Below are 23,525 nucleotides of genomic sequence, written 5' to 3'. Positions count from 1 at the left end.
TCCATCTCCCTAAACCTGGCTGGCGGGGGGTGTCGCGGCGGTCCCAGGCCAGCAAGAGGGTCCAACGTGCCGTGGCCACCCCCCAAGTTCTCCCTGAGTTCGGGGCGCGGGCTTTGCCCAAGTTTGCTGGGCGATGCCCTTCCCCGAGCCCGACTCGTGGGCCGGGAGGGAGGGGCGCGTGATTGACAGGCTGAACTACAGACTCATCTCTTACCTTAGGCCGCGGGCGCTGATTGGCTGCTCGCTGACATCCTCAAACCCGGCTGCTCCGCGCTGGGCTCGGAGGGGGGCGGCTGCGGGTGGAGGTGCGCTTCTGACAAGCCCGAAAGTCATTTCCAATCTCAAGTGGACTTTGTTCCAACTATTGGGGGCGTCGCTCCCCCTCTTCATGGTCGGGGGCAAACTTCCTCCTCGGCGCCGCTTCTAATGGAGCCCCACCTGCTCGGGCTGCTCCTCGGCCTCCTGCTCTGTGGCACCGGGGTCCTCGCCGGCTACCCAATTTGGTGGTAAGACTCGCCTCTTGTCTGCCCGCGGCCCGATTTCTTCGCCGAGTCTCGCGGAGGTGGGGGGGGCGTCGGCTGGGGGTGGGCTCCGGCAGGGCTGGGGCTCCTTTCTCCTTGCTTCCTTCCAGCCCCCCACCCGCCCACCCCTCCTGGATTTTCTGCTGGTGTCGCCTTCAGAATCCAACTCCTGGCTTCTCTGATAATCACCATTTTCCCTGCTACTCGCTGCAGAGGCTGGAGGACTTTCCCCGTCTCAGAAGGTCTCTTGTTCTTAGATCCTAATAGCCTTCCACTCATCCCAATCTGGGGGCCCGAAGACCCTCCATTTGCTTGCAGTTGGGTCTCTGGAAATCCAGCGCTGTCCCTGGGGCCCAGCCACTCCTCTTCTCCATTTTGGGGTCTTCATGGGCAAAAACACCCTGTTCCTTGCCACCCCCACCTCTGCCGGCGCCTCCATCAAGAGATTTCCCCACAATAACCCCCTTTTGCAGACTCCAATGGCTTCAGGGATCCCAGGGGCAGGGGACTGGGGGGGGGGATTTCGTCAGACTCTCCCCACTCTGCTCTAGATTAATCTTGAGCCTCAGAAGTGAGTGTGGTATTTGCTGATCCGAGATGCCATTGAATTCGGGTTTTATTCATTTCTCGCTTGTCCACCCTGGCGAAAGGGGGGCTCCTTGAAAATGTAGTTGTTCGGAAGGGGGTGGGTTTGTTCTTTGACCAAAACCCCAATTCTCCATGTTAAATTCGTTCCTTTTGGAAAACCGAGGACCGAGGAGAAAGGGAGACAGGGAAAGGAGAATTCCATCCCCGGGAAATGTAGATACAAAAGACATTTTTAGTAAATAAGGCTGGGAAACGAGGCGCGGTGCTTTGGGGAGGGGATGCGTTTATGGGGGATCCGACCAAGGAATAAACAGCCCTTTAGGGGACCCAGTTCCAGGGGTCCCCTTGTTTTCCAAGCAGCCCCATCACCCCCGGCAGGTCCCGGAGGCCAGAAGGGAAAGGCACACTGAAACCAGTGCTCTAAATTACACCCGCCTCTCCTCAGCCTCCAGCCCCCTGCATTCCGGAAAACTTTAATTAGAGAATCTTCCCCTCCTGGACATAGGACAGCCTGGGCCTGGGGGGGTGGGAGGTGAGTAAGAAGAATTCAGGATCTGTGAGTAAAAAGAGGGGCTGTGGCCCCCGGGTGAAAGTCGGAGAGCCACCAGGGTGTGGTGCCACCTGCATGTCCCCCTTTCCCTGGCTTGCCACCTCGTCTCCAGCCCGGGATAGGGGAGCAGAGCCAGGAGATTGGGGGGCCACACCCTGAGTCTGCCTCCAGGTGTTTGGTGGTGGCAGCACTTGTTTCTGGGTGTTGGGGGCTAGGATGGGGGCGGGAGCAGGGCATGGACGAGGTCTCTGTTTGGAAGGTGCCTGGAGGTGCTCCCAGGACAGACATCCAAGGGGAAGTCTTTCTTCTGTCCAGGCCACCCTTCCCTTGGCACTGGGCTGGCCTGAGGCCTCCTGTACATAAAGAAGTCGGTGGGGGTGGCCTGGGCATCCGGGGATTCCAGGCTGGGGGTTTTGCCTGTTGCAGGGAAGGCCACTGTGGAAGCCAGTCCTGCCTCTGTGGCCCTGCCTGACCCTCTTCTGATCCCCCTGCTGGGCCCATGTTCTTTGCCTTCACAGGGGCCCTGGCCAGGGGGAGGGTAGGGAAAGAAGGTGCAGAGCCCCACAGGCTGCAGGGGGTCAGCTGGATGACCAGGTTTCCCCACTCTGCGAACCGGAAGAGGCACTTCCCCGGGCAGTGCCCGTGGGAGGGTGGGGGTCGGTGTATAATGGTGTATGGGGGCACAGCTAGATAGGGACCGCTCAATAGAAAAACCTGGAAGGCCAGAGCATTGGCCCTAATGTGACATTGGCCACATGAATTGTTTGTGGGTTGGAAGGACAGAGATGCTGCTTTGTCTGAGCAGAGACCTGTGTGTGCGCACTCTCTAGGTCTATGACCCTATGGGGTGTCATCTGTACGCTAGTGAGTTTCTATGTATAGGAGTGTCTGTGTCTGCAACTGGGTGACCGTGGATGTGAACTTCATGCACGATATGCCTGGGGAATCCACAGCCCCTGACAGGGGTTATTGCTATGTCTGCATAAAAGTGTCAGCAAGTGGCTGATTCTTGGGGGTGCGGAGAGAGAGTGAGAGAGGAAGTCTAAAAGTATCTATGCCTATGTCAAGGTCAGCACCTGTGTCTGCTTATGACACCACATGACTGTGTTCATGACTGGGCATGTGAGTGCTGTGTATACATGTGTGTGCACATGCCTTTGTGACTATAAGGAGAAAGCCCCACAGATGTCTTTGTGCATGGGTACTGGTGCTCACGGCCATGACCTGATTGTACACATGACTTGTGTCGTATGTATGTAAGTACGAATGTGAGTGTTGTGTCTGGGTCTGCCTATGACCCCGTCTTCCAGTGCCAGCGACTGTGGCTGGGCCTGTGGCTGTATGTACGCACATACATGATCTATGGGTGTAAGTGACATCCTGAGATTGGGTGGTCCGTGGGCATTCCTGGTCCTGTAGGGACAGTTTGGCAGGAGATAAAAGTCTAACGAGGAGGCCGCAAGGGGCACAGTGGACCCAGGGCCTCGGCTGGGCTGTGAGGGGTGCAGAGCCTTCCTTGGCACAAGCTTATCCTGTCCGCCTGAGGACTGTGGTCAGCAGCCCTCCCCTCTTAGGCCTATTGTCTTTGGTTCTCAGGGCTGGGGCGGGGGCAGGGTCTGGGCTGGAACAGGGACAGTGGAGTGGATGAGCCTCAGATTCCTGTTCCCCCTCTGTCCCCGGGTGGGCTGCCCACTTTGGCCCACACAGTTCGACACATTCCCCAGGAGGGATTTAGAGGGAAAATCATTTAGCTGGGGGTTCTATCCGTGACACCCCTCAGGGACGCACCCCCATCTCCACGTCCTGTACTGCGCCCCCAGGCCCGGGAGGAGGTAGACCAGAAGGTGGAGTGTGAGGGGCCTCAGACAGAGAGGCTCACAGAAGACGTGCTCCAGGGCCCTGCAGCCAAGTAGTGGCAGAGCTGGGACAGGAAGAGGTGACAGCAAGCACTGATTTCTGTAATTCTTCTTGTCAGTCACAGTTAGAGCCTGGTGGAGGAACTTGTCTTTCTTCTCCTTCTTGGGGGGGGGAAACGAACTGGCTTATTAGGGCCCAGCCTAGTGCTTACTACATTCCAGAGGCAGGGGCCCTGATTGGAGGGGCCTATGCTGGGGGTCGGGAGCGCACCCCACTTCTGTGTGACGCACCTACCTGGGCCTCTGTTTTCCCCCCTTTTACCTGGAGCTCACCAGCCTGCCCTGCCTCACTGCTGGGGTTAGGAGAGAAAATGTTCTGCAGAAGTCAAGGGCAGTGAGCTGGGATATACACCTGAATTCTCCCCCCACCCTCCTCAGATCCATTCCCCCACTCAAGTGCTTGCCCTAAGCCCTGCCTCAGTTTCCCCATCTGTCAGGTGTCCCGTTGCCCCCCCCCCCCACTCCCACCTCTGCCTTTCAGAGGCTTGTGAACATGTTCAGTCAAACCCCGTGGGGGTCAGTGGGCTGGGCCCAGGGAGGCACCTGGAGACTGCGGGGGAGGAAGGCCCCGGGCCAGGTGTTAACACTTGTAACAGGCAGGAATTACAGCTGGCTGGGGCTGGGGCTGGTGAGGAGCTGAGCTGGCTGGAGGCTGTTGATCCAACAGACAGACAGACAGACAGACAGATGGGCAGATACCAGATCAGATGGCCAGGCTTTAAGCGGGTGGTCTCCCTTCCAAGGCAGGCCTTTCCCTGGGGGGATGTGGCAGGGGAATCAATCCAGGTCTTTTGGAAGTGAATTCACAGCCCTCCTGACCACCCCACACCTATTGTGGGCGGAGCTTGATGTCGAAAGGGAGCAAAAGTTGTGGCTTATTTGTTTGTATTCTTCTGATAGGACCCTTTTTGCTTAAAACAGAAACAGGTCAAATGTTTTAATAATACCAGGAGCCTGGGGCTGAGTGATGTTCTTGGAAGAACCTGCTTTAATGTGCAGGGAAGGCAAGGGGGAAGGGGCCGCTGTCAGGGAAAGTTCTCCTAGAATTTCACAGCATTTGTCAGCAGCTCTGGGGCTCAGAGGTGAGCCATGGGTGGAGTCTGGCCTGGAGGACCTCCGGTGAGGGGTGGCTGCCCAGTGGGAAGACCTCTGTGGGGAAGGTCGAAAGAGGCAGAAGCTAGACAGCGGTGCCCAGTCCTTTCTCTCGCACTCTGTCCTCCCTTCCTGCATCTTTCCCGGCGGCAAACCCGGCCAGGTCCCACCAGCACCCATGCTCTCTGGCATCTGGGTGCCTGCTCAGTCACTGATGAACACAGGGAGGGCTCTAAGTGGAACTCCCAGTGAACAGACTCAGCCAGTGTCTCCCTCCTGCTCTCTGCAGAACTTAATGCCAATAAACCTGCGTGGTACTTGAGCAGATGCAGAATTGAAAAGGTGATATGGACACAACGTGGGCGAGGAGAGCTATGACCCTGAGGCTTTCTCTAGACTTTGAATGGTCTGGGCTAGGGGCAAGTAGCCTAGGGTTGGGGAAGGAGAGGTGGCTCTCTTCAGAGGAGAATGCAGCTGACAGATCCTTCTGGGAAAAGTGGGAAAAAAGAGGACCTTTCTGACCTCAGAGTGGGGTGAGCCCAGGCATTGAGGAGTAACTGGTCTTCTAGGCTTTTCTACCCACCCAGCTGTGAGCCACAGAATCTTTCTAAAGCCCCCAAGGAGGGAAAGGCATTCTCTACCCCCTGCCCCTAGGTGGGGGAGGAAGTATACCTCCTTCAAAGGTTGGGGCCATCCAGATATTGCATGGATATGCTCGTGCGTCTCCTGTGCTAGGAAGTGGTTGGAGCTGGGAGTGGGGAGACCTGTGTCTGAGCTCTGAGCTTACCGCCAGCTGGCCTAGGGTGAGCCTCTTTCCTTCTCTGCACTTCAAGTCCCTGTCTTCCTCTGGGCTTCCTTTCCCTTGACCACATCGAGGGGTCACTCCTGGCTCTGGGAGTCCGCAGGACTATGACAGGGACACGACTCATTGCTGTGGAGCATGAAGCTCCATGTGGCCCCAGTGCCACTCTCTCGGCGAGCCTGCCTGCCCCACCCACCCCAGGCCCATCCAGACACTCAGGGCCTGGCCTGGGCACCCAGACCTTTACACTTGTCGCCCCATCCACCCTCAGTCCCAAAGCTGCTCCCTGGCTGCCAAGCTAGCCTGCTTGCACACCCAGACTCACTTTCCCCAAATGCCCACATTCCTCCATAGCCTTCCCAGATTCACATCTGGCTTTTCATGTACCCCCTGGGTAACCTAGGGCAGGTCAGCCTCTCTGAGCCCCATCCAGAAAATGAGAATAATGACTGCTTCTACCTCAAAGGGTGGTTGTGAAGATTAAATGAGTGAATACATGCAAAGCCCTTAGAATAATGCCTGGCATACAGGAAGGACTATGTAAGGTTACTTTTACCCCTGTATGCAAACTATTTTGACGACTTTTAAGTCATGGATCTAAATAAATATGCCTCTTCCAAGAAGCCCTCCCAGATTGGCCCCACCTGGCTCAGTTTTCTCCTTATCCTGCAGAGCCAGCTTGCCCCATTATACTCAGTACTGGTGACTATATAAGCCTGTAGCTTTAGTCTTAACTTGAGGGAACTAGGCCAGGCTACCCTGAACTCAGCTCTTTGCCTGCCTAAAAAGGGGAAAGGGAAGGAAGGGAAGGAGGGCACAGGAGTCTCCCCTAACTCTCCTCCCACTGCACCGTTTGCCAGACTTGCAGCCACTGCCATTTCCAGCTGGGACCTGGAGCCACCTCGGCCCGGGTGGGGGAGGGGCAGCGAAGGCAGGCTCGCGGAGGGGGAGTGGCACTGGGGCCGCCTGGAGCAGCCTGAGCAGAAGTTGCTCCTCCAGGAGCTGAGAGATGATTCAGAAGGTGATTTATAGACGGAAGGCAGAAAGCTTGGCTCCTGGCAGAGGCCTGCTGCTTAATTACATTCTTTGGGAGGTGGATGTATGAGTGGGGCGGCAGCAGGGGACCCACTTCGACACCCTCCCCCTGCAGGCCCTGTCCCTCCCTGTAGCTGCCCCAGTGCCAAGCAGGGTCCCTCTTTCCCCTGCTGGTGGAGCGGAAGTGCCCTGTTCGCTAGGAGACACTACGTCTTTGGGAGAGTGGGAAGGGTTTCCGAGGGTGGGGCAAAGGGAAGAGGGTGGACTAGAGTCCTGTCTCCTGGGACCCCTCCAGGGGAGACCGGGTCACAGAGGGTGCCGGGACACAGGGCTGCCTGGGAGAGATCACTCCTGCTTCTTGGGAGGTGAATAGCTAACTCACCCGGCAGAGGGTTTCTAGAATCTTCCCAAGGGTGGCAACCCTATACTTTCTCTCCAGTGCCTATCCAGCTGGGGCTTCTGGGTCCTTCTGTCAGGTGTGCTGATTTCCGCTGTCCCGTTCTCAGTGGGCTACAGGCTGGGTGCTGGGGACCAAGCTCTGTGCTAAGAGGCTGAAAGTGACTTCTTTGTTGTCAGGCAGCCTGTGGTACGTGGGCACATGGCCGCCTTAGATCCCCAAGGGTTCTCCAGGCAGGGTCAGACTTGTATCCGAGGGAGAGAAACTTCCCTATCTTCCTCTTAAACTAACATCTCAGGGAGTTACCTCGATGGAACTGCGGTGCTGTTGACAAGCAGCCCCCTTCTGTTCAGTCACCTGCTGCAGTGCCATCTGGGCCCCGCTGACCCATGTGGCAAGCAGCCTGACACCTCTCCACTGCTTCTGAGCTCCCAGGCAGCCTCCACGGCAGCTTTGAAAGTCTAAAACTCCGCCTCCAGTTCCTGAGGCTAGAAAGGTGTGTTGGGGTCAGGGGCCAGGGAAGCCCGGGCCGGGAGAGTCTATTTATCTGGTTGCAGCTTGGCGTGTAGGGCCGGGAAGAGTTGGCAGGGGTCAGGATGGGGACACTAGACGGCTCTCCGGTTCCCCCTGAGGCAGGCCTTCTCAAAATGGCCTCATTACGTGTGTGGAGTGAATTCCAGAAATATCAGGCACACCCATACATCCAGGGGAAGGACGGAGCTGTGAAAGTACGCTCAGAGACGAGAGGGGGCGGTGTGGGGTGGTGGGAGGTCTCTGAGCAGGGAGTTAGGGGACCTGAGACCCTGCCCTGCCACTAGTTATAATGTAACAACATCAGGCCGAGACCCTTCACTGCTCTGAGCCTCAATAAACAGGGCAGTGGGTCACGCCAATGGCCTTGCACTTCCAGCTCTGAGATCTCCATCCTGGCTTGTGGTGACCCAGCTGTTAGGATCATCTGTGCTTGGGGGAGGGGGTGGGGGTGATCCCTGAGAGCTGCCTCGGGACAGGGTGGGAGAGCTCAGGACCAACCCTCACACTGGAACAGCTGTGAGATCATGGGTGAGTCTCTCCTTTCCCCAGGCCTCTCTTTTCTCATCTGCAAAATGGGCAATGAGAGTAACAACCACTCGTGCTGCCTACCTGCAGAGCTTTTAAGAGCTGCAGGAAGAATAATCCTCATGAAAGCCCTTTGAGAAGCATCGCATTTTTCCTACAGCAGTTACCATCAGGGCTGGTCCTACCAGAAAAGAGCACTAACAGCCAGCTGCTGGTCAGAGGGTGCTCAGAACAGACCCATCTGGGCTCTCTTGTGGAGCTGGCATTTCCAGAAAAGGAGGAAGAAATGGGTTGCAGACAGGAGAATTCTCAGCTCCTTCCTGGGGGTCCTGAGGCACAGTGGAGAGTGCCCATGGGAAGAAGCAGAGGTCACAGGGTGCACCCAGGGTCACGGCTCAGGGCACCGGACTGGGGGACCCTCCCGCCCTCATACAGAGACCACAGGCCTGACCTGGGCTCAGCCGGACACAGAGGAGGGTTTCCGAGCAGGGACACAATGGTGAGGGGCGTGGGCGGAGGTGAGGAGGGCTGAGGGAAAGGGCGAGGAGTTGGAAGGGCTCTTCTGAGGCCCGTGGTCACCAGGAAACCCGCATCACCTGGATAAGGCCTCAGACTGGGAGACGGTTCACTTGAGCTGGGCTGGAAAAACAGGCGGGCAGAGCATGCGTGTGGGGATGGGGGTGGGAGGGACAGGATCGACGGGACCCAGCACCCAGCTCTGTCCCCAGGCCTGTTGGGGCCTTCTGCAAAAAACTGCCCCTGGGCACAGAGTTCCACTTATCTGCCCGCGCCAGCTGGGCCAGCGCGGAAAACCAATCTCCTCGGGGCCCTCGAGGAATGCAGGCAGCGGCTGCAGTGGAGGTGCGGTGGCCCAGCGCCCGCCCGCCCAGCTCCTTGCCACCTATCCTCCACACTGGGCGTTCTCAGGGTCTCTGTCCCCTGCTCTAAAACCTCCCTGGCTCCCCACTTGTCTGGCACCAAGGTTCTCTAGGATTGGCTCCTTTCCACCTGTCAGGTGTACGTTTCATACCCCCTCCCCACGAGTCCCCCAGAATCCCTCTGCGCCTGGGCATTGAAATATCTCACTGCCCCTTCCTGCCCTCCCCACACTGAGCTGCTGAAATTCTTCTTTCGCCTTCCAGACCTAGATCAAAACGCTCTTCCTTTGGGAAGCCCACCCAGATTCTCAAACCACTGTCCTCGCAGGGAAGGTGTTGCCAGTCCCTCCTTCCTGCCACCCCCACCACGGGACAGATGTGTCATATATGCCCACTGCCTTCTTCCATGGGCTTTGAGGGTCTTAGTTTCCTCTGCTAGACTACAAGAAGCGCCCCCACCAGGGAAAACCTGAGCTGTGGTCTGCACCCCAGGGTCCCCGCTGCCCGGTCCCCAGCATTCAGCAGGGTCAGTAAGCAAGAGCACAATTCTGGGCCTGTCATACGCCCTGTGGAGGCACATGGACAAAAGGGGGTTTTGAGCGTGTCAGTTGCACATGTGAATCAGGACGGTGTTGTGAACAGATTGAATGAGCAGAATGAATAAAGACCTCATCCCCAGGTGTGACCCAAGGCTCAGAGCACAGCTCACGGCCCCTGCTGGGCTCAGGGCCCGGCTCAGCCACGCCGGCTAACAGCCCAAGCTGTGGACAGTGTGCAGGAGGCCGCAGTCCCGGAGGCCACTGTCCCGGAGGCCGAGGTGAGCCTTGGCTCCACAGTCTCAGAGTCTCAGTTCCCCTCGTCTCCGAGGCCTCAGTTTCTCCATCCCAGCTCCATTTACAAATGTCCCCTGTCTGTGTACTCTTTCTGCTCCCGAGCTGGCCAGTTCACGCTCCGCTCAGGTGTCTGTCCAAGTCTTTAGTTTAAAAATCGCACTTGGCAAGACTTGTTTCTCCACCCAGGAATAGGTCAGCATGCTTGTTGACGGCGTCTCCGGGCAGGTCCCTGTTCACACGCCGTGACCCGGAGCCAAGTGCCCATTTCTCAGACGAGGACTCGGTCCTGCAGCCCGTTCTCCGGGTCCGTGTCCTGCTGGGCCCCGAGCTCTCTCCTTCCACCACCATCAGGCTCTACAGTGCACTTCTTATCAGGGGCGAGAATTTACTTGTTCCACCTTGTTTCTCAAAGGACGGCTTTGAGGCAAGATTACATTTGACCTTCAACTTGAGAGCTGCTGCCTAGAGTCTATTGGTACTCTTGCTAAACATCTGGGAGGGCTCTTAGTTGGGAACATGTGCAAATCACTGGCAAGCTCTCCGCAGGTCCTCCAGCTGGGGCTGTGTGAGCTGGCAGGAGAGGCCTGGTGACCGTTTTGTTGCAGGGGGAGGGCAGGGCATCGGGCAAGTCACTGCTTCCTGGGCCTCCACTTTCTCACCTGTGAAACGGGGATGTCGGGCAACTGACCCCTCATGTTGCTTCCAGCTGTAAGCTTTATCATTCTGGTTTGTGATTTTTGCTCCTGGGCATCTGGTTTCCATCATACACATACCAGAAATCAACCGGACAGAATCCTCTTTCTGGCCCAAATCAGTTCTTGTGTCAGTATCACGGATAGAGATGAGTTTTTACAATTCAATATTTAGCTTTATTTCTCCCTGAGGAACTAGCATGGCTTGTCCTTTCAGATAAAGTTCCTGGCTGTTAGGAAACCCAGAATCAAGCTTGAAGGTCAATACTTGCACCTGTATTGGCCTTGACTTGGCACATTTGCCTTCTCCTTCACCTTGTCCCTGAGTTCGTGTTTTATTTTATTATTTAATTCCGTGAATTTTATATAAGCTCCTTGAGGGCAGGCTCTGTCTTGTACACTGCTGTGTTCTCTGTGCCTGGAAGGTACATAGTAGATGCTCAATAAATATTTGTTGTCTTTGGCCTGAACATTTGCCTTCAGCCACTTCAGATTCTATCTGGAAAAAGCAAGCTACACATAAATTAAAAAAAACAAACAAACACAAAACCTCTTGCTGTACTGGGGAGTTGGCCCTGACTGGGTAGTTTCGGGTTGTAAGAATCCTGGTCAGTTTCTTTCTGCCTCTTTCTTGTCAGCTTTCCCTCCAAGTCTGCAAAAGCCTGTCTTAGGGAGATCACCATCTTTTCTCTTTCCCATGCTCTGCTTCATTCTACACTTGAAGTTGGTACATCATTTCCCTCTTGGGACGCTCTCTTGCTTCTGGCCAGTGTTTGTGCTTCCCTCTTCCCGGGCTCCCTTCACATCTGGTTTCTTCCACAGGCCCTTGCCCCGGAAGCCGGCCAGCACTATTGCTGCCATTCTGCAGGTGACAGAAAGCCCTGGTAGCATCAACCCTGGGGATTCTCCTTCTGGGCTGCTCCCCCTATGCCCCCTCCCACCTCAGCAGCCCTCGTGGGAACCGCTGTCACTGTAGGTAGGGCACAGAGGGCAAGGTAGAAGGAGGCTGGGCCCAAGGTCACACAGGGCGAGCACCAAGGTCCTCACTGCCAGCCTGGCCCTCCCCATCAGCACACCGTAGAAGGGTTCTGCCGATGGAACCTCAGAAGAGGAGCAGAAGAGAGTGGCCAGCAAGGATGCCTGGTGCCCTCTCCGCTCTGAGTAGCTTCTCACCTCCTCTTGGCTTCTGCCCTTGAACTTCAGGAAGGAGCAGGCCTGCCCACAGGCCCAGTGGTTCTCTCTCTTAACTGAAACTTCTGCAGGAGAGATTCTGAGTCTTCCTCAGCTATCAGTAAGGATGGAGTCAGTGACCCTGGCCCTGTCCTGGAGGCTAAAATAGCCCCCACAAGATTGGCATCTTCATCCCCGTTTTATCTGTGAGGGAAATCGAGGCTCACAGAGCCCAAGTAAGGAGCTAGGAGGCAGGATTTAATGGCCTATGCATGCTGCATGCTGAGGAAATGTAGCCCACTCCCCAACTCATCCTCCCAAAGGCCTCCGGAGGCAGATACTCTTGTTACCCCCTCCTACAGAGGAGGAAGCTGAGGCCTCAGGAGAGACACTGTATTGTCCAAGTCTGCACTGCTGGAAGACCCCAGGGCTCCAACCATGACACTAGCTGCTGAAGCCAGGCTTGCCACATCCCAACAGTTAGGAAGCTCCTCCTCAGGTCTGTCTACAGTCTTCCCTGACTTAGCCAGAGCCCGAATTCTCTGATTTGGTCTCCTGTGGATGTGAGCATCACTGTAGACATTCAGCTTGCACTCAAGGCCGAAGGCGCATTTCTCATTGAACCTTCCCTTTTCCAGAACGATCCCTCCCTCGGAACCCAGCCTCACGCACACCTTGAACCGAAAGTGGGAGAGGGTTGTTCTTCCCTTTTGATCTCCTGCCAGCTTTTCTACATCTCTTTGCAAGTGCTAAAGCCCACAGAACTGCTTTTAGACCAGGGCAGAGGGGGCCCTGCCCCAGGCCCTTTGATTTAGCCCCTCCCCATAGGACAAGGAGTCTGGGGTCCCATGATTTTGTGCCTGCCGAGAGCCCACCCTCCACCCCCACCATGCTCCGCATACTCAGGTCCCTTAAGTGTCTCACCCAAATGGCCGTGAGCCAACCTCTGGGCTATGCAAACCTCTGCCTGGGGTTCCTCCTGCTGGGACAAGCCATATATGGGAGGTGGGCAACCCTAGGACTGAGAGGTGGTCCAGGGGAGGCTGTTTTCAGCACCTGTGGAGGCCCGGGGAGTGTCCAGCATGGGATGGACTAGGGAGCAGACGAAAGGCTGGGGGTGGCTCTCCCGATCACTTTCCCAGCGCAGCCCTCCCTGGAGAACCAGCCCTTCCAGGCGTTGAATAAGGTGCTGTATTTTGCCGTGTATACTGCACACTTCTTTGTCCAAAATTTTAGGGAAAAATAAGAATGCACGTTATACATGGGTAGTACTAATTCTGTATCTACATAAATGTTTTAAATTATTTTATTTTATTTTCTAAAAATATTTTATTTACTTATTTTTAGAGAGAGGGGAAGCAAGGAAGAAAGAGAGGGAGAGAAACATCAATGTGTGGTTGCCTCTCACACACCCCCTACTGGGGACTGGGCCAGCAACCCAGGCATGTGCCCTGACTGGGAATCGAACTGGAGACCCTTTGGTTTGCAGGCTGGCACTCAATCCACTGACCCATACCAGCCAGGACATAATTATTTTATTTATCTTTATATGTTGAAAGTGTGACTCTAGAAAGTAATAATGGTATCTGTATGCAAAACAATACCCCATGATACAATAATCAGTTTTGTTTCTAAATATAAATAAAGAAAAATTGAATTAAAAAATTAAAATGGAAGCCCTGGTTGGCGTAGCTCAGTGGATTGAGCGCGGGCTGGGAACCAAAGTGTCCCAGGTTCGATTCCCAGCCAGGGTACATTCCTGGGTTGCAGGCCATAACCCCCAGCAACCGCACATTGATGTGTCTCTCTCTCTCTATCTCCCTCCCTTCCCTCTCTAAAAAATAAATAAAATCTTAAAAAAAAATAAAAAAAAAATTAAAATGGAAGATTTTTTCCCTGAAAGTTTGGGCCAAAAACATGGGTGCACATTATACACGGTAAAATATGGCATTTGACGAAGATGAGGTGATAGGATTTATTTTTTTACTTATTGAAGTCTGCGTACAAGAAGGCACATAAATTATAAGTGTGTAGTTCCCAGGCTGGATACAGTGTGTGGTATTTGCCGGTTTGTTGACCTGGCAGGAGACTGTTGCACACTGGGCACCTGGCGGGTCAGCCTTCACGTAGCGTTCTCGCCGGGCCCTGAGCGGTCCAGGTGGGCGTGGGGGCTGGGTAGGAAACGGGCCCTCCGGGGTCGGACCAGCACGGGATCTGGAAGAGGCTGGACTGCCTTTACCTTAGCCACACACTTAAGCTCCTTTGGAGTCTGTTGTCACCTTTTAACTTCCAGTGTCTGTTAAACAGGGACCTTCCCTTACTCATTCTCAGCCTCAGAGGTTCTTCCTTCGTGTTTGGTGGGTTAAAGGGCCGGGTAGGAAGAGTGTTCAGCCAGGAGATCTGACTGGGTTGCTCCATACTCCTTAGCACGGCCTGTGGGGCCCTGCGCGAGCCAGCCCCCTGCAAACTCTCCACCCCAACTCATCTACCACCCCCACCTCCTCACCCTCCCACCTGCCTTCCCTTGTCTGGGTAAAACCCAGGGCTTTAGGGGCATCTATCCCTGGCTCCAGCTGGGTCTTTCTATAGTATCTGGGCGACCTGAATGTCGCTGAGCTTCAGTTTTCTCTCTGGAAAGTGAGGGCTACTGTAAGACACAGCCTCGGGTCTGGGGTCCATACAGTTTGCCATTGTTAATCTTGTGTAATTATCTGTGTGGGTGTTAATAGTACCTTCCACCTCTGGACCTTTGTGTTTGCCCTGCCTTCTCTTGGAATGACCTCTGGGAAGTACCATTCATTCCTCCAAGGACAGTTCAGACGCCATGTGCTCCTGCAAGCCTGACTATTGCAGCTTGCCCTCAGCACCCGGCCCCAGCGCAGCCCCATTTGGGGCATATCTGTTTTACTGACCAGACTCTGAGCCTCCTGTGGGCAGGACCAGGTCCCGTTTTCTTTGCACCCACATCACCAAGCATAGCAGGAACCTCACAGTAGGTCCTTTCAGGTGAGCCATCTGCCAGTCACAGGCCCAGACGTCCAACCCCAGCTGGATTCCCGTTGCCTCAGGGAGGCCCTCCCTGGAGGATCTGCTGACTCCTGTCACTACTTACCTCTTCATGTGCATCAGTCTTGTCTTCCCAACTTGCCTGTCCACCCCCTGAGGGCAGGATTCCGCTTTGTATGTCTTCATATCCCCAGTGAGCCTGAGTTCTGCAGGCGCTCACTGGTAGTTCTGTTGGTTGTTGGCCAATGAACCCGGCTTCTCCCAAGCAAGCTCCTGTGCAGACTCAGCTGGTTCCCGCTCCCTGGGACAGCGTTTTCTTTCCTTTGTCTCCGATGCCCCGGAGGGTCCAGATTTGAGCTTCTAGCCTCTGAGCTGGAGGCAGCCTGGTGTTTCAGAAAGAGGGTAGGCTCTTTGGCCTAAACTGGCCCTGGTGTAAAACTCAGCTGTGCTACTTTATAGCTGTGGGACTTCGGGTGGTTTCTCTAAAATATCAGTATGTGTATCTGTACCACAGGGGTGAAAATCCTAATCTCAGGGCAGCTGAAACGTGAGGTTGAAATGAAACAGTGCACAGGACCTGAGATAAAGTTGAGTAAGTACCGAATGAATCGAGGATTTCTGAGGGCCATTCCAATGTAGCGAGGGCTCTAACAATGTTCTGTCCCAGGCCAGGCTTCTGTGGTGCATAAAGGTCTGAGTTCCCCCCAGAACAGAAGAGGCCACCTTCAGGAAAAACCACACGCATTACCTTGGTCTGTCCCATCCAACTAGCCTGTGTGAAGAGAGAAGTGAGGGGCGGGCGTGTGGCAGGACTCTGCGACTCAGTGGACCCCAGAAAACGTGGGCTCCGGCCTGACCTTGCGTCCTGGCGTCCTGCTCAGCCTGCAGGACCTGCGGTTCTCAGGAAGGTGGGGCACGGTGCTCCCCCCACACTGCAGGTTCGCTTCCCATGCTCTCACTTATCCGGGGCCAGTCACAGTCTGAACATATTCAACGAAGAATTTCAGAAATAAACAATTCACAAGATTTTCGATATTTTGAAATTGCACAAGAGAGACTCATTTTTATAATGTATTACGGTATATTGTTATCGTTCTATTTTATTATTCATGATTGTCGTTACTCTCTTACTGTGCCTAGTTTATAAATTAAACTTTATCACATGAGTGTGTGTAGGAAAAAAGCATAGTGTGCATGGGGTTTTGGAGTTTGGTCTTCTCTGCAGTTTCAGGCATCCACTAGGGGTGTTGGAACGTGTACCCTGTGAATAAGGGGACACTGCTGTAGATCATATGTGGCGCCTGTTGGAGCATTTACTGCGGTTCCAAGGACTGGTCTGTGTGGCCTTACTATGGCCTCGGTTCAGTTTGTGGCTTACACACTGGCCATGTGATAGCCCTGCTTAGCACAGTGCGTTCGCCCGGGCGCCGGGGGGCCTGGCTGGGATGCAGGCCGAGGCAGGACGGCGGTCACCGCGCTCTTCCAGCCTTCCCGTGAGAGGGCCTGCTGGGCCACAGGAAGGAACTGAGGTGCAGAGAGGCCACGTAGTACATGTTGTTCTTAAAAATATTTTTGAGTGCAAATTGCTAATCAATATTTTTTTGTTGTGTGATACTGGACACACACAAGAGAGAAAGCGTGCCATGTGATAACGTGGGATATAATGGCAGGGTGATAACCCGGGCCACACCGCACCCCTGAAGAACCGGAGTGTGACAAAGGTCACCTGACCCACCTGTGGCTCCTCCCACCCCATCCTGCATCTCCCTCCAGACACGAGCACATGCTGAGTTTGGCCTGTTTGCACTATTACTTTAAGATAACAGTTTCCCCCAGCTAAGAATACCTACCCAGTATAGGTTTCATTTAGCTTATTTTTTAAGCATTATAAAATTGGTGTATGCTATACGTAGTCTTCTATAATTTCCTTTTCTCCCTTCGCATTATGTTTCTCAATTTCAGTCTATGTTACTGGGTATCACTGGAGTTCCCTTTCACAGCTATATAATAGCCCACCATCTGACCATACCACCATTGGTCTATTGCATCTCCTGTCGGTGAACAGATGTCTCGAGATGCCCATGATGGGGGTACTCCAGGGGGACATACCAGGAACAGAACTTTGGTTTGCAGGGTATGTGAATCTTCTGTTTTGCAAGTGGATGCCCAACTGTTTTCCAAAGAGGCTCTGCCGGTTGGCTCTCTCACCTTTGCTCTGACACTTGGGGTCTAGTGACTTTGTTTCTATCGGTTTGGCAGCTATCACCTGTGACCCGAGGTCTTTGCTGGCCGAGGTGGAGCTGCTTTTGGGCCTTAGGGCCGAGAGCAGCAGAGGCAGGGCCGGGACCCAGTGTCGTGTCAGCACATGCACTGCGAAGAACACGAGGCCCATGGTGGTGTGTCTGTGGGGAGCCCTCCCCAACTTCAGATTCCAGTCCCTCAGCTCCTCATATTGTCTGCCTGAGGGCCAGAGGGTATCACCGGCCATTTGGTGATGGGCAAAACTAGCTAATGGAGCTCCGGACTTGTCTCCCCTGCCTCACCTCTCTGCCGTCACCTCCCCTTCCCTTTCTGTCCCTCAGGTGCACCCCCGTGGGCCGTGAGCGCCCTGCCCACTGTCCAGAAATGACCCACTCCTTCTGGGAGGGCCCATCCCACCAGAGCCAGGGTGCGTGTCCCTGCCCTGCGTCCCAGGGGGCCACTCTGCCTGAGTTCCAGAATAACATCTCTCAGGTGCCTCTTCAGGGGAGACTGGAAGGGGAATCCTTACTTTAAACTTTTATCCAAATGCCAGACTCCTTCCCTCTGGGGGAAGAGTGCAGAGCCCCTCAGCACACAGCAGAAAGCGGACGGACGTGGACGCGGCAGCCAGGTCCTGCTGGGTCTCTGTGCTGGTCCTCCCGCCCCGCCCTGGGGCAGAACTCCACTTCCCTGGGCCTCCGGTATATAAAATAGTTTTCCCTAAGGGAAAACTCCTTCCTATCACCCTCCACCTGCCCTTGGCCTGGCCAGGATTTTTCCAAATCCAGCTCAGAGCTGCCACCTTCCTGGGAGTCTGCCTGACTTCCCCCTCCCGGATCTTCCCTACACCTTTGGGTCAGAGCGGGACGTCACGTCCTGGGCTTCTTACACCGGCCCCATGTAATCCTGCTGAGAAGGGCTTCTGGGGTCCCATAGGTTTGAGAAGTGCCACCTGCTACTTCCAACCTCTTGGTGCTGATGGTGCTCATGAGCATATTTGCATCTCATTAGCATATTAGCAACAGAGAAGTCCTGCAGGGATGACCCTTGTTTTCATTGGTTTAAGCTGTTTTCCAAAAGTAATTAACCTCGGAGCCCATTTCCCCCACAGTTGGCAACTATCACCCATTTGGAAAATGTGAACTAGAAGATTCTCCTACCCCTCTCCTATGTCAGTTTGTCCTGTGGTCTGGTTCTCAGCAGTCTGGCTGAGATTCCTCTGGCTTTGAAATTGTCCTGTGTGGACTAGTTCAGCCCACAGCACCCATTCCAGGCGAGCTTGAGCTGAATGAACGATGGGTGGAAGGAAGGAAGGAAGGAAGGAAGGAAGGAAGGAAGGAAGAAAGGAAGGGAGGAAGGAAGGAAGGAGACCAGTCAGCCAATGAGCCGCCACCCAGCTGAACCCTCTGCCATCAGGCAGTCAGGAACCAGGCGTAGCCAGTCTTCGTACTCTGGGGACGCGGGCCAGGGTCAGACGCTGTCCACGGCATTTCCACCAAGCACACCCCTATCACCTCTGGTAGAATGAATCACTTCCACAGTAGGCCTCCCGGAATTTTCTTTTTGGGCAATCTGTCTCCCTGTGAGACTGGAGCCCCTGCAGGGCAGGGACCACGTCACACTCCCCTCCCTGTGCTCGTGCTTGGTCCGCAGCTGCTGAATGATGATGGATCGCTCCTCCGGCTCCCTCCAGAGGGAGGGCCGAGCCCCGTGGCGAAGCCCGCAGGCTCGGGAGCCAGACAGGATGTGTCTCTAACTATCAGCGTAACCTCAGGCCAGTTACTGAATCTCCGCACTTCACTTTCCCTGGGAAAAGGTGGTGGTGATAACGGCCTCTCCCTTACAGGGTCGTTGGAGGAATGAATGAGTTCATAGGTAGAAAGCACGCGAAACAGTGCCTGGCTGGGAGAATGGCCCGGGCCTGTGTTAGCACTTCCAGCGACAGCAACCACTGTGATGAGAGCCTCACCTGCATTGTTACTGCAAGGACTCCTCCCCCAGCCTCTCAAATTTGAAGCAGGCGATGTTTCCATTTCCCTGTTAGGAAGCTGAGGCCTCCTAAAGGGACAGGGTAGCAGGTGGTAGCACGGGGGCCAGGACCCAGGTCAGCTGGAGCAGCCGGTCCTGGCCTGGAAGCGTTGAGGGCGCTGCTTACCTCTTGGGGGCAGGGTGGCCCCTCCACTTCTCTTTACCTGCCATTGCCCTGCCGAGTGCCGATTGTTGGCACTCCATGGCACTGTGTGACTGCGTTGTACGTATGTGTGTGTGCATGAGAGAGTGTATCAGCAGGTGAGAACAAATTATTTGAGAGGCCAAGGGTTGCCAGAACCTTCTTCATAGGCCTGATGTGCTAGGTGAGGCGGGACGCCCTTTAGGGTGCCCGGTGAGTCCACCCCGCTGCAGGACGGGCCGAGAGACCCTGGTGTTCAGTGTGGGATCAGCGCCCGCAGCACCTCGCCCAGGCCCTCCTGTGTGTGCCTGGGCGGTGTTCACAGGCAGGATGCCTGCGGCCGCTTCTACCCAGGCAGGTTATCCGGGCGGAAGACAGAAAACTTGCGGAGGGTCAGCAGCCACGGGTTAGGGGTGGTCATAATGGCCTCAGGACTGGGGGGCCCTCCCTGACTTCTGAGGGGAGCATGCTGGAATCCCTTCTCAATGGGCCAGCCGGACTTCTTGGACCCCGTAGACTGACCCCATTCTCCCTGCCTTGGGAGGAGAACCCCAGAAGTCACAGGGTCGGTCCAGTGTTCTCTTCCTTCCATTCTGGCCGGGGCTTTATTCTAGCACCACCCCGGTCTGGCCACACGGCAGAGACGTGGAGTCTTGGGAGAGGGGCTACACGTGGTGCCGTGCAGGGAGGAGGCTGTTTCTCGGGGAGCAGGGGAGGTTGGGGGACTTCGTTCTGGGCACAGGAGCAGCTACTCCCTCAGCACCTGGGGACAGACACGAGTCAAAGTGGTGGCTCGGAGGGACGGTGTAGGCAGGCAGATGAGATTTCTCTCACCAGGTGTCACAGGCGACGCGCCCCGGCGTGGGACAGCGGGTGGGTCTGGCAGGGGGCGTGAGAGGAGGGGAGGTGAAGAGGAGAGAGTCCCCAGGAAGGTACAGGTCGGTCTGTTGAAAGCTCGACTAGTGTGAGAATCTGGTAAGGTGCTGAATTTTAGATTTTTATCTCCTCCACGGCGGCACAGTGCGTTCCGTGAACAAAGGAGGATCTGAATTCCATAAAGACTTGGCAGAACCCCTTCCACAGCTGGCCGAGGCCTTGGGCTCCTCAGCCCCACCGGGTCTCAGCTGCACTCCCAAATTGGGGCTACGGACAGAGCCAGTGGGTGTGAGCCCTGGGTCCTACGGCCCCCTGTGGGCCTTTATTTGGGGCCAGATGACCCCAGTGCTCCTGCTCTGACGGGCTCTTGCCCAAGGGGACCAGCCCTGCACAGGACCTGGGCACCTTTCAGGCCAAGGGTGGCCCCCACTTCACTGTGGGATTTAAACTCGTCAGCTGGGACCTTGGGCCCTGGCCTCCCCGCCACTTTGCTCCTGGAATTTCAGCTGTGTCATGCAGATGTCCTCAGAGCACCCGGCCTCTCCCTTTTCTCCCAGGGCACAAAAGTCTACCACGGATGTCTTACCCATGATCTGTCCCCGCCCCACTCTATGTCCTCCTTCTCTTGGTCTCCCTGTTGCTGCCAGGACGGCTTGTGAGCTGGCTGGTCTCCTCGCTCTCGTCCTCTGTCCCTGTGCCCACGGCCTGCCCATTACATCGTACACCCCACCAGGTGTGCACTCAGTGCAGCGTACGCAGTGGGCGCTCGACAAGTGCAATCTGCTGGTTGGCACCGGAGGGTGGGATCTAGGCAGAGAAGAAAATAACAGCACTAGGGATTTGGGAGCAGGGGTCAAGCCGCACCCCCGCCTACTGGCTACAGTCCTCTGTGGGAACCTCCGTTTCCTCATGGGGGAAGAGCCAATACTACCTCTTGGGTCTGTGGAGAGGGTTAGCCAAGATGCTATGTGGGGAAATGTTTTGCATGCTGGAAGGTGCTAGAACACGAGTCATGGACCCTGACCTCTCTCGGGAACCCATGCCCACATCTGTCCGCACCTGTTGGGTTTGGCTTCTTGGAAGAGATGCTGAAACCAAAGTCCTCTGTCACACGCAAATCCCTCCGGGCCTCAGACAGAGGTGTCGTCCCGCCACCACCCCGTGGGGACGCCTTGAGTGCGGGTCCGGCCTTATCTGAGACACAGTGACATAAACCTCAGGCGTGGACGACCCATGACAACATTCAAAAGGAAAAAGATCAGTAGGCAGGGGCCCTCGTGTTGGAGTTTACGGGACTATAGATGCAGAGAGCGGCCTGGGGAGCAGGACAGGCCCGACCACCTCCTCCCCTCCCCACTCAGCCCTTCGTCAGCGTGCTCCTTCCTGAGCGCTCCCCACTGACCTCCCCTGTTGCTGCTCTGTTAGCCCTGGCGGCACCACCACTGCCGAGCTGTGTGACCCCAGACAAGTTACTTAGCCTCTCTGAGCCGTCAAATGGAGATAATGGTACCTCACAGGGTTCTGTGGCAAATTAAAAGGTATATTCTATGTAAAGGGCTTTACATGGCTCCTGGCACTAGTCAGGGCTCAGTAAATGTTAGCTATTATTATTTTCACTAATAAGCTTTCTGACTGCCCCAGTAAACTGGTTCCCTCACCACCTTACTTGCAGCCGAGTTCAGGAATTATTTCCTCATAACCTTACTAACCACTCTCTGCCCAAATAAATACGCCCCACACTGCGTTATTCACACCGGGGTGTGTGCTCCCCTGTACTTCATTTACGGCTCTGGGCGTCCCCATTACCTCATCGCCCGGTGTCTGGTGGGCACCTCCTCCTCTCCCTGGTGGCCTGGCCTTCTCTTAGGCCGGGTGACTCCCGAGGGAGCCTCGCCTGGCGCTCGTCCGCTCGGGTGCGTTGCCTCTCGTGTTGCACGTACCTCCTTTTCGTAGAGAAATCGATCATTAAAATTCTCTTTACTTGAAATGTTTGCTATTTGTGTGTGTGTGTGTGTGTGTGTGTGTGTGTGTGTGTGAGATTACTTTACATTTTCTGTTCAAAGTGTGTTTCTCCTGGAAGAAATTCCTTTCTACTTCTGTAGCGGACGGGACTAGAACACGGGGTTGAAAACGGAGACATTCCCTGTGGCACTGGCGGGGGGGGGGCCCCAGCCTGGTGGGGTGGGGAGGCGGGGCCCTGTGCGCAGCGGGGCGGGGGGGGGCGGGGCGGCGGCAGGAGCGAAGGCGGGTGGAGGGTGGTGAGCCCCTGGGTGGGCTCCACCGGGGACGTGTGGGACAGAAGCACTTCCAGTGAGAGAGGAGTGGGGAACTCGGAGTCCTAGGCCAAAAACAAAAAGCAGTTGTGGGCCAGAACCGAGAAAGATGGGCAGCTCCAGTGGGAGACAGGCCTTGGTACCTGGAGCCCCAGGAACGAATTTCCAGACACACTGGCCCGGCTCAGCACCGTGAGCTGGACACCAGGCAGGAGGGAAGTCAGGGCCGTAAAACCAGGGGGTGTGAGGGTTAAGGTGGGGGCAGGGGGTCAGCAGGAAATGATTTCTTTTGAAAGACTTTTTATCTTGTCTCCTCCAATGGATGTTAGCATGTGTTTTCTAACGCACGTGAAACAGGCGTGCGGGGGCTGGCGGTCGCGCGGTTCCGACCTCGCCGTGTGCGGTGGAGGGGCATGCCCAAACACTCGACGGGGTCATAAACGCTCCGCCTCCGTCGCTGTAAAGATGGAGACGAGGCCAGGAGAGACAGGACGAAGGAGCGGGCTACTTCGCGCGGGGAGGTGGACCACACCTGGGTTGGAAAGGATGCGCTGATGCTCCGAGCACGAGAAGGCGCCCGCACCTCCTCCGCAGAGGACGGACAGGGGGCTGAGGAAGCACTGCTGTCCCTGTGTCACCGCGTCCGACCCTGGGTAGGTTGTGACCTAAGACAGGGCTTCGCCACCTTGCCTTCTCTTCAAATGGCGACAGGAGGGTGCCACGGAGAGGAGGGAGCTCCCAGACCAATGAAATCTGCTTCTCTGGGGTTGGGGCCCAGGCACCCGTAGTTTTAAGTCCCCCCACAAGCGGGGGTCATTTGTCATGCAGCCAGGGCTGAGCACCAGTGACCTGTCCCTCTGAGTGCTGGACATTTGATGCGGTCCTGCGTGGACCCGGAACACAGCTCCTAGTAGGTACTGAGTAAATGCTTGCGAAACCTAGGCGCCCCTGGTAGCGAGCCCTGGAGAAGGAAGGACGGGGGAGCTACTGCAGCGACCCCGCAGGGGAGGACTGGCAGCAGGCAGGACTCGGGCCTGCTGCATTTGGAGGGGCGCAAAGGAAGATGTTGAGGCTCGCTCGAGCCGCCTCGCCCGCGGACGGGGAGGGGACCCGGAGAGGCAGCCGCCGCTTTGAACTCGTGGGGAGCCTCCCCAAGCCGAGCGGGGAAGTCCAGGTGCCGGGCAGGGCTGCGCTCACCTGCGCGTGCTCAGCGCCGTGGGGGGACTCGGCGCGAGGAAGCGCTCCCGGGAATGTGGGGGAATACCCACCTGGGGAGGCGGTGAGCACGCGCTCCCCCGAGCGCCCCTGCGCCCCTGCCACCGGGCAGGCCCAGAGCCTCCGCCACAGCCCGGCTGTGTCTCTGTCTTGCAGAGGTCCCCACGACTTGGTTGGAGTTTGGGTTGTTGCTGTTCCTACAAAGTTTTGT

At 55.9% G+C, this 23,525-nt stretch overlaps 1 protein-coding gene across 2 annotated transcripts in view; it reads left to right on the top strand.

Annotated features, from left to right (window-relative positions):
- The first annotated feature begins 274 nt into the window (after positions 1-274).
- Positions 275-23,525, top strand: part of WNT3 (Wnt family member 3) — a 47,409-nt gene continuing 24,158 nt past the window's right edge. For both annotated transcript variants that reach the window (XM_045835643.1, XM_045835645.1), the window contains exon 1: positions 275-506. In XM_045835643.1, the coding sequence (XP_045691599.1) occupies positions 427-506 (80 nt within the window). In that variant the 5' untranslated portion in view covers positions 275-426. The remainder of the gene's footprint in view (positions 507-23,525) is intronic.

This window comes from Phyllostomus hastatus, unplaced genomic scaffold (assembly GCF_019186645.2).
Source record: "Phyllostomus hastatus isolate PE091 unplaced genomic scaffold, TTU_PhHast_1.1 phas_contig_210, whole genome shotgun sequence".
Lineage (NCBI taxonomy): Eukaryota > Metazoa > Chordata > Mammalia > Chiroptera > Phyllostomidae > Phyllostomus > Phyllostomus hastatus.
This window is presented reverse-complemented; position numbering and strand designations above follow the sequence as displayed.